The 9,440-nt window shown below is 53.6% G+C and overlaps 2 protein-coding genes across 2 annotated transcripts in view; both read left to right on the forward strand.

Annotated features, from left to right (window-relative positions):
- The window catches only part of LCN8 (lipocalin 8), a 4,267-nt gene extending 2,555 nt beyond the window's left edge, over positions 1 to 1,712 (forward strand). Inside the window, exons 4-7 of the mRNA XM_023227694.1 lie at positions 281 to 385; positions 464 to 553; positions 638 to 663; positions 1,588 to 1,712. Coding sequence (XP_023083462.1) covers positions 281 to 385; positions 464 to 553; positions 638 to 663; positions 1,588 to 1,599 — 233 coding nt within the window. The 3' untranslated portion in view covers positions 1,600 to 1,712. The remainder of the gene's footprint in view (positions 1 to 280; positions 386 to 463; positions 554 to 637; positions 664 to 1,587) is intronic.
- Positions 1,713 to 8,742: 7,030 nt separating this feature from the next.
- Positions 8,743 to 9,440, forward strand: part of LCN6 (lipocalin 6) — a 4,675-nt gene continuing 3,977 nt past the window's right edge. The window contains exon 1 of the mRNA XM_023227698.2: positions 8,743 to 8,871. Within this exon, the coding sequence (XP_023083466.1) occupies positions 8,782 to 8,871 (90 nt within the window). The 5' untranslated portion in view covers positions 8,743 to 8,781. The remainder of the gene's footprint in view (positions 8,872 to 9,440) is intronic.

Below are 9,440 nucleotides of genomic sequence, written 5' to 3' on the forward strand. Positions count from 1 at the left end.
TGCACTGTTCCCCATGCTGTTCCCTGCACTTTTCTCTGTACTATTCCTCATGCTGTTTCCTGCACTGTTCCCTATGCTGTTCCCTGCACATTTCATGCCCCAGACCTTCCCATTGTTCCACCAACACATTGGATCATCCTTCAAAAGCTTCTGTAGTGTCCCCAACCACTCAAGTGCCAGGACTGGGTGGGGGCAGGATGGAGTTAGACCCTGCAGACCCTGGCCTTCGAGGTCCATCCCCCTCAGAGGTCTCCCCCAACGCCATGGCCGGCTCCTGAAGGCCACAGAGAGATCCACGTGCTGGACACCGACTACGAGGGCTATGCCATCCTGCGGGTGTCCCTGATGTGGCGGGGCAGGAGCTTTCACGTCCTCAAGTACTTCAGTAAGCTTGGCCCTGGGGGGCTCTGCCCAGCTGCTGCCCTCCCAGGGACTGCCCATCCAGCCCCCCTGTGCCCCACAGCTCGGAGCCTGGAGGATGAGGACCTGCTGGGGTTCTGGAGGTTTCGGGAGCTGACAGCAGACACTGGTCTCTACCTGGCTGCCCGGCCTGGTGAGCCCAGGGTCCTTGGGGTGGAGGCTGGGCTGGGCCCTGTGGGTTGGCTCTGCAGCTCCTCACGCTGGCCTTATCACGCAGGGCGGTGTGCCGAGCTTCTGAAGGAGGTGAGCCTGACCCCCGACCCTGGCCTGTGCTGAAGTCCCCGGGCCCCTGGCCCAGTCCCTGGCTCTGTCAGGAGTCCCCCGTGGCTCCACCTCCCAGCCCTGGGGTGGGGCCTGTTCACCCTTTCCTGTGAACAGGAGCCTGAACACTTCTGGTAGGCAGCCCCAGAGATGAGTCTGTCTCCTGGTTTGGAAAGAGCTGGAGCCTCCAGGGTGGTGACCTTAGGCTGCTAGGCAGGGACCCTGGGAGGCTGGGGTCATGGGGTGCAGAGCTGGATTGGGCAGGCGAGCAGAAATGGCGCCTTTTGGCCGGGTGCGGTGCTCAAGCCTATAATCCCAGCACTTTGGGAGGCCGAGATGGGTGGATCACAAGGTCAGGAGATCGAGACCATCCTGGCTAACACGGTGAAACCCCGTCTCTACTAAAAAAATACAAAAAACTAGCCGGGCGAGGTGGCGGGTGCCTGTAGTCCCAGCTACATGGAAGACTGAGGCAGGAGAATGGCGTAAACCCGGGAGGCGGAGTGAGCTGAGATCTGGCCACTGCACTCCAGCCTGGGCGACAGAGTGAGACTCTGTCTCAAAAAAAAAAAAAAAAAAAAAAAGAAATGGCGCCTTTTCTTCGGTGTTCCGTGCACGACTGCTGGCTGCTTCTGTCTCTGAAGGTCCTGTCGGGGGCGGGACACAGGTCCTGCCTCAGGGTCCTATGTCGGGCACTGCAAGAACCCAGAGTCTCCCTCACCTCGCTTTGTCTTGGCCCTAGAGGTTGGGACTGTTACCCCACTTTGCAGATTGAGAAGGCACTCAGGGAGCTGAGTGCTTTGCCCACAGCCAGGCAGCTAGGACAGAAGCTCCCGACACGTGGCCCTCATCACTGCCCCATGGGGCCTGCACACGGGCCTGAGCCCCCACACTTTTGTGTCTCAGGAGCTGATTTAATGGAGTTTCTGCCTCAGACCACTCAGAGGCTCGGAGTCCCCGCCCACCCCGGCCCCTCCTGGGCACCCTGCCCACCGAGTCACCTGCACCTGCTCTGAATAAACTGTGATGTCTAGCCACTGCCTGGTGTGTCTTTCCGGAGAGCCAATGGGTGACAGGTGTAGGGGGACGAGCCTGCCCCCGGTCTGGCAATAGGAGGTTTTCTGTGGCTACTGGACAAGGCAGCAGCCCTTGCCCTCCCGCCCTGCCAGGGTCGTGGTCAGGCTGCCCCAGGGTGTAGACCAGCGACAGAAACAGGGCTCCTGGTGGAGTCTCAGCAGGTGTCTCAAATGCATGGAGGCCACACCCCTCCTGCCTGCATCCTCCATGGCTCCCCACTGCCCAGGGATCCAGGCTCGTGGCCCGTGCCCAAGGCCCTACCTGATGGGTCTTGCTTCCGGCCTCCCTGGATCCCCAGCTGCCCAGCCCTGCTCAGTGTCCGGTTCCACAGTGGGCTCTCACCCCGTGGCCTGGGCTGCCGCCAGCCGCCTGAACTGGGACACGGGAAGGGCAAGGAAAGTGGCAGGTGTCAGCCCGAAGGTTCTGCGCCCAGGCCCCTGGGGATCAACCGGTCCCCCATATACGCAGGTGAGACAACCCAGGGCTTACGAGGGTGGCTGCCTCATGGGGCTGGTGGAAAGTGATATCTGAGGTTGAGTGGTGCTGGGGGCCGTGGGGGGAACCGCCCAAGTCAGGGGACCTCGCCAGCCCCCAGCATCGACGGGGACACCAGAAAGGCCCTTCTAGGAACAAGGACTGCACCCTAGATGCGCCTCAAATCCAGAATCGTGCCCCCCGAGAGCCACAGGAGGGACATGTAGAGGCTGCATTCTGACAAGTTAGGGGCTCCTGGGAAACAGCCGTGACTTGGCGCAGCTGTGCCCGGCTGAGGCCCACAGGTTCAGCGAGCTTAGCCTGGACTTGGATTTCCTGCCGGAGGGGCTGTCACTCTTGCTGTCTGCTCAGGCTCCTGTAACAAAATACCTCAGATCGGCACCTTAAACAACAAGAGAGTATTTCCTCACCGTTCTGGAGGGTGGAAGTCCAAGATTAACGTGCCGGAAAATGCAGTTTCTGGTGAGGGCTTCCTGCCCACTCGCAGAAGGCAGCCCCTCACTGCGTCCTCTCCTGGTGGGGAGTGCTCTCTGGGTGCCTCTTTCTCCCCTAATAAGGACACCAGCCCTGTTAACTTAGGGCCACACCCTTTGACCTCACTTAATCTCGATCGCCTCCTAAGAGTCCCATCTCCTGAAACAGTGACCATGGGATCCAGGGCTTCAATGCAGGAATTTTGGGAGGACACAGTTCATCCCAGAACAAAAGTCAGTTTAGACGGTGACAGTAGATGCAGGGCTGCCATCATCAACAATGTCCTGCCCAAAAGTCACTGGACGTCCAAAGACACAAAAAATATGATCTACGTTAAAAAAAAAAAAAAAAAGCCAGGTGCGGTGGCTCAAGCCTGTAATCCCAGCACTTTGGGAGGCCGAGACGGGCGGATCACGAGGTCAGGAGATCGAGACCATCCTGGCTAACATGGTGAAACCCCGTCTCTTCTAAAAAAATACAAAAAACTAGCCGGGCGAGGTGGCGGGTGCCTGTGGTCCCAGCTACTCAGGAGGCTGAGGCAGGAGAATGGCGTGAACCCGGGAGGCGGAGCTTACAGTGAGCTGAGATCTGGCCACTGCACTCCAGCCTGGGAGACAGAGCGAGACTCCGTCTCCCCCCACAAAAAAAAAAAAAAAAAAAAAAAAAAAAGAAGAAGAAGAAGAAGAAGAAGAAAAGAAAGTTACTAAAAACTGACACCGAGAAGACCCAAAGTTGTATTCAGAAGATAAAGGTCTAAAGCAGCCATTATAAGTAGTTTAAAAAAGGCAAGATATACTCTAAGGAAAGAAATAGTGACATGATAGTATTAAAGGATTAATTGATAAAGAAAGAATTAAGGAGTGAACGTAGGAGATCAAATCAGGAAATCAACAGCGAAATGGAAATTATAAAAAAGAAAAAATTATGGAACTGAAAAGTGCAATAAGTGAAAAATTTACTGGAAGGAATAGGAGATTGGCCATGGCAAAAATAACATCCATGAATTTAAGCACAAATCAATGTAAATTATCCAATCTGAGGAACAGAGAAGAAAATGGTTGATAGCACCTCAAAGATCTGTGGGGCAAGATAAAAAATGTAAACTAGCCTGAGAAAGAAAAGAGAGTGAGAATATATGAAGAAATAGTGGCCAAAATAACCCAAACTTGATGAAGACATCAACGTAGATAGCCCAGAGGCTCAGCGAAACACAGGCAGGATGAAAACAAAGCCTCACAAAAATCACACCGAGGGACATTATAGTCAAAGCACTGCCAACCAATGATTTGGATAAAAATTTAAGAGGATCTGTGGGTAAAACACAGGACACAGCCAGGCTTGGTGGCTCACGTCTGTAATCCTGCAATCCCAGCAATTTGGGAGGCCGAGGTGGGAGGATCACTTGAGGTCAGGAGTTTGAGACCAGCCTGGGCAACATAGTGAGTCTTCATCTCTCTTTAAAAACAAACAAACAAGCCGGGCGTGGTGGCTCTTACCTGTAATCTCAGCACTTTGGGAGGCTGAGGTGGGTGGATCACGAGGTCAGGAGATCCAGACCATCCTGGCTAACACGATGAAACCTCGTCTCTACTAAAAATACAAAAAATTAGCTGGGCGTGGTGGCCGGCGCCTGTACTCCCAGCTGCTGGGGAGGCTGAGGCAGGAGAATGGTGTGAACCCTGGAGGCGGAGCTTGCAGTGAGCTGAGATTGTGCCACTGCACTCCAGCCTGGGCGACACAGTGAGACTCCATCTCAAAACAAAGAAACAAACAAACAAAGACAGGGCATGATATAGTTTGGCTCTGTGTCCCCACCCAGATCTCACGTGGCATTATTGTAATGCCCAATGTTGGAGGTAGGGCTTGGTTGGAGGTGATTGGATCATGGGGATGGATTTACCCTTGTTCTTGTGATCGTGAGTGAGTTCTCAGGAGATCTGCTTGTTTAAAAGTGTGTAGCACTTCCCCTTTCATTCTCTGTCCTGCTGGCCATGTAAAGACTTACCTGCTTCCCCTTCACTTTCAACTATGATTGAAAGTTTCCTGGCCGGGTTCAGTGGCTCACACCTGTAATCCCAGCACTTTGGGAGGCTGAGGCAGGAGGACTACCTGAGGTCAGGAGTTTGAGACCAGCCTGGCTAATGTGGTGAAACCCTGTTGCTACTAAAAATACAAAAAATTAGCCAGGCATGGTGGTGTATGCCTGTAATCCTAGCTACTTGGGAGGCTGAGGCAGGAGAATCGCTTGAACCCAGGAGGCGGAGGTTGCAGTGAACCGAGATTGCATCATTGCACTCCAGTTTGGGCAAAAAAAAAGGTAATTTATGAAAAAAGGAAGTTTTCTGAGGGCTGCACAGCCGTGCTTCCTATACAGCCTGTGGAACCATGAGCCAATTAAACTTCTTTTTTTCATAAATTACCCAGTCTCAGGTAGTTCTTTATAGCAATGTGAGAATGGGTTAATACAGGGCATAAATGGGGGGACACAATGGCTGTCTTCTCATGGCAAATGGAAACCAGGAGATGACGATAGGGCATCTTTACATTGCTGAAAAAAAAATCAAAGCAGATCTCTATATCTAGGACAGATACCCTTCAAAACTGAGGGTCAAATAAACATACTTTGAGAGAAATGGAAATGGAGGGAATGTATCTGTAACGCAGCTTCAGTACAATAAATAAATGCCAAGGATATTCCTCAGTCAGAGGGGAAATGACTCTGGGTGGCCACTCAAGTCTGCAGGAAGAAGATCGGTGTGAGAAACAGGGACCAAGTGAGTCCATTGGAACCTGCATTCCTTGTCCTCCATTTGGTTACTTAATTACGTCAGCATGAACTCAGTAGTTCCTGTTTTCTTCCGTAGGTTACAATTGATGACAATCGTTTCTACCCAATGGGAGTGCCTTCGAAGTGGCTTCAGAGTATTGTTGGCACATTCCCCAATTCCTTGGGCACATTTTTGCGTTTTGGCACAAAATCATTCCAAGTTCCTCTTATGTTTTCTATACACAGCCTTTGAATCATTCACCTTTTCATATAGAACTGTGTTGAGAAACCAAGCTCTGAGTGTTGGGTGTGCTTGCTTTTACTTTTACTGGGTCTGATTGTATCTAAACCTTCTCAGCAGACAGTCTGAACTTTCCTTCCTCCCTCCTTCTTCTTCCCGTCCCCTGCCTCCCTCTCTCTCTCTCCTTCTTCCCTTCCCCTCCCATTTCTCCCTCCTTCCTCCATCCCTCCCTTTCCTCCTTCCTTCCTTTCCTCCTCTCTCTCTCCTTCTCTCCCTGCCTCTCCTTATCTGTCTACCAAAATCGGAGTTCACATGGGTACTTCCAATTCCAACCCAACGCCACAGGGTTCACTTTGATCTCTCCCCTTTCTATATGTCTGTATTTATAATTCTCTTTTCCAACACAGAGAAACCCATTATCCTTGATATATCTACTCATTAGGTCCCTTCTAGAGCGCATGGAAAGTAGTATCAGAATTGCTCACCCAGGCCGGGTGCGGTGGTTCATGCCTGTAATCCCAGCATTTGGGGAGGCCGAGACAGGCAGATCCCGAGGTCAGGAGTTCGAGACCAGCTTGACCAACATGGTGAAACCCCATCTCTACTAAAAATACAAAAATTAGCTGGACATGATGGTGCATGTCTGTAATCCCAACTGTCAGGAGGCTGAAGCAGAAGAGTCACTTGAACTGGGGAGGTGAAGGATGCAGTGAGCCGAGATTGCACCACTGTACTCCAGCCTAGACGACGGAGTGAGATCCCCAACTCAAAAAAAAACAAAACAAAACAGAATTGCTCATCCAAACCACCGTGAGCTATGAGCCTGCCGACGAGAGCTTAGGATGTGTTTATAGCTCCTTCTGCCATTAGCCCGAGAATACAGAAAAACTACTGTTCAGAAGTTACCGGGGGACAGTCCTTTCCCCTTTAGTGTGGCTGTCATTTATCTATAATACAACTGTATCCCGTGTTTGGAATTTGTTTATTTTACTTTTGAGTATAACGGTATAGTATACCAAATTACTTTGATTCCAAAGTCAAAACTATACAAAAAAGTTTACTCAAAAAAGTCTAAATTCCTCCCCGCACTCTGTTCCAGCTCCCAGCCCTGGCAGGGAACTAGTCTCATTAGACTCTGAGGTTTATCCTATGCTTTTTGTTTTTGTTTGTTTGTTGTTTTTTGAGACAGAGTCTTACTCACTCTGTCACCCAGGCTGGAGTGCAATGGCGCAATCTCAGCTCACTGCAACCTCCACCTCCCAGGTGCAAGCTATTCTCCTGCCTCAGCCTCCCGAGTAGCTGGGATTACAGGCATGTGCCACCATGCCCGGCTAATTTTTGTAATTTTAGTAGAGATGGGGTTTCACTATGTTGGCCAGGCTGGTCTCGAACTCCTGACCCCAGGTGATCTGCTGGCCTCGGCCTCCCAAAGTGTTGGGATTACAGGTGTGAGCCACCATGCCCGACTGATGCTGTGTGCTGTTTTGTGGCTACCTCAAAAACCAGCCTCCCGCAGCCCTGAGGGACACTGTGGGGCTAGTGGGTATTTCCTTGTCAGAGGCCTGGCCCAGCTGCTTGACTTCCTCCTTTTTGTATTTTTATTTTAGAGATGGGGTCTTGCTGTGTCGCCCAGGCCGGAGTGGAGTGGCACGATCACAGCTCACTGCAGCCTCAACCTCCTGGGCTCAAGCAATCCTCCCACCTCAGCCTCCGAGTAGCTGGGACCACAGGAGCATGCCACCACGTCCAGCTGATTTTTAAATTTGTTTGTAGAGACGAGGTCTCGCTATGTTGCCCAGGCTGGTCTTGAACTCCTAGACTCAAGTGATCCTCCCACCTCAGCCTCCCAAAGTGCTGGGATTACAGGTGTGAGCCACCATGCCTGGCCATGGCTCCCTCCTGAAGGCTCCAGGCCTAGTGTCCTGCCCCCTTGTTCTGTAGCTCAGCCCCTGGGCAACTCCTGCTTGCCATGGCTTTGGCTGGCACATCCATGGCCCCACTGCCCGGTCAGTCTTCGCAGGCCCGGCCCCCAGTAGCTGCGTGGTTTCTGCCCTCTTCCTGCACTCTGGTGGTCACAGGCCCTGCTGCATGGGTACTGGGCAGGCGGCCAGGGCTGCAGTGTAAGCTCTGTGAGTGCAGGCGGCCCTGGGCACTGCAGCCTTGTTGCATGGACATGCTCCTTGCACCCTCGTTGACGAATGAGTGAAGGTGTGTGGGAGTGAATCCCAGAGGGTTCAGGCCACGGCATTGGGGGAGGACCCTCCCGGCTGCCTCCCAGTGGGCTTCAGGGGCTCAGATAGACCCTGACGAGCACCTCTGTCCTCTGCTCCTGGACAGGGGCTGCAGAGAGCTCTCAAGGGGCCTTGGGAAGCACAAGCAGGCCAGGGTCCCAGGGAGGGGAGGCAGGAGGCAGCAGGGCCGGACGGTGGGGTGCAGGGGTGAAAGGAACAGGACAGTCTGTTCTGGGGGTGCTGGCTGTGGGGGACAGGAGGCCAGGCCACAAAGCAGAATGGTGTGTGGGCCAGGAGCGGGTGGGAGCTTTTATCAAAAGGCTTTCAGGGACTTTTTATATTTAATGATTGAAACAAAAGATATCCAAAACCGCAGTTCCTAAGAACTGCTTGTTCTTACCATGCTTGTACCTCTCCTATTGCTTGACCCTGGACTCCTGCCGGGCCTGGCAGCGGACAGCAGGGTCCCTGCTTCCCAAACTGGGTGAGGGAGAGCGTGGGTCCCCAGGAAGCGGGGAGGTGATGCAGCTGGCTTTAGGATGCCCATTCTGGAACCTTCTGATGGAAGGAAACAGAGATCAGTACAGTGTGGTTGATGCACGCACTCCAGACCCTCTCCCGGCTGTGCGGCTGTCTGATCTGGGCTCAGAGGTTGCCACTGCTCAGTGCCCCCCTGGGTAATTTTGCAGGAGGCCAGGAGAGTTCCTGGCAGTTAGTGCCACCCACACGGAGAAAGTCAGAGCCGTATAAATGGGTCTCCAGGGCCTGGAGGGACTGCACATCTTGGGCCTGAGGCGTGGTGTGGACCTGGGAGGATGGGTGGCCTACTGCTGGCTGCTCTTCTGGCTTTGGTCTCAGTGCCCAGGGCCCAAGCCGTGTGGTTGGGAAGACTGGACCCTAAGCAGGTACAGTCCTCCTGGGGGTGAAGAAAGTTGGTCCTCAGGGGCCGGCCCCTCCTTTAAGGTCACACAGCTTCTGGGTCCCCCAGGGCCAGCCCAGACCAGCATGGGCAGTGGGGAATGAGTTGGGCCAGCCCTTGGGGAGTCGCAAAGGCAGGAGCCTCAGGGCAGGAGGGGTGGATGCTGGAGGGTTGGAGGCTGGAGGGCTGGAGGATTGGAGGCTGGAGACTGGAGGTTGCAGGGCTGGAGAGCTGGAGGCTGGAGGGCTAGAGGCTGGAGGCTAGAGGGGTGGAAGGCTGGAGGGCTGGAGGCTAGAGGCTACAAGGCTGGAAGGCTGGAAGCTGGAGGCCGGGAAGGTTGCAGGCTGGAGGGCTGGATGGTTGGAGGATGGAGGCTGGAGGCTGCAGGGCTGGAAGGGTGGAGGCTGGAGAGTTGGAGGATGGAGAGCTAGAGAATTGGAGGGTAGAGACTGGAGGTTGCAGGGCTGGAGAGCTGGAGGCTGGAGGCTAGAGAGGTGGAAGGCTGGAAGGCTGGAGGCTAGAGGCTGCAAGTCTGGAAGACTGGAGGCTGGAGGG

The sequence above is a fragment of the Piliocolobus tephrosceles genome, chromosome 14 (assembly GCF_002776525.5).
Source record: "Piliocolobus tephrosceles isolate RC106 chromosome 14, ASM277652v3, whole genome shotgun sequence".
In the NCBI taxonomy this organism is placed as follows: domain Eukaryota; kingdom Metazoa; phylum Chordata; class Mammalia; order Primates; family Cercopithecidae; genus Piliocolobus; species Piliocolobus tephrosceles.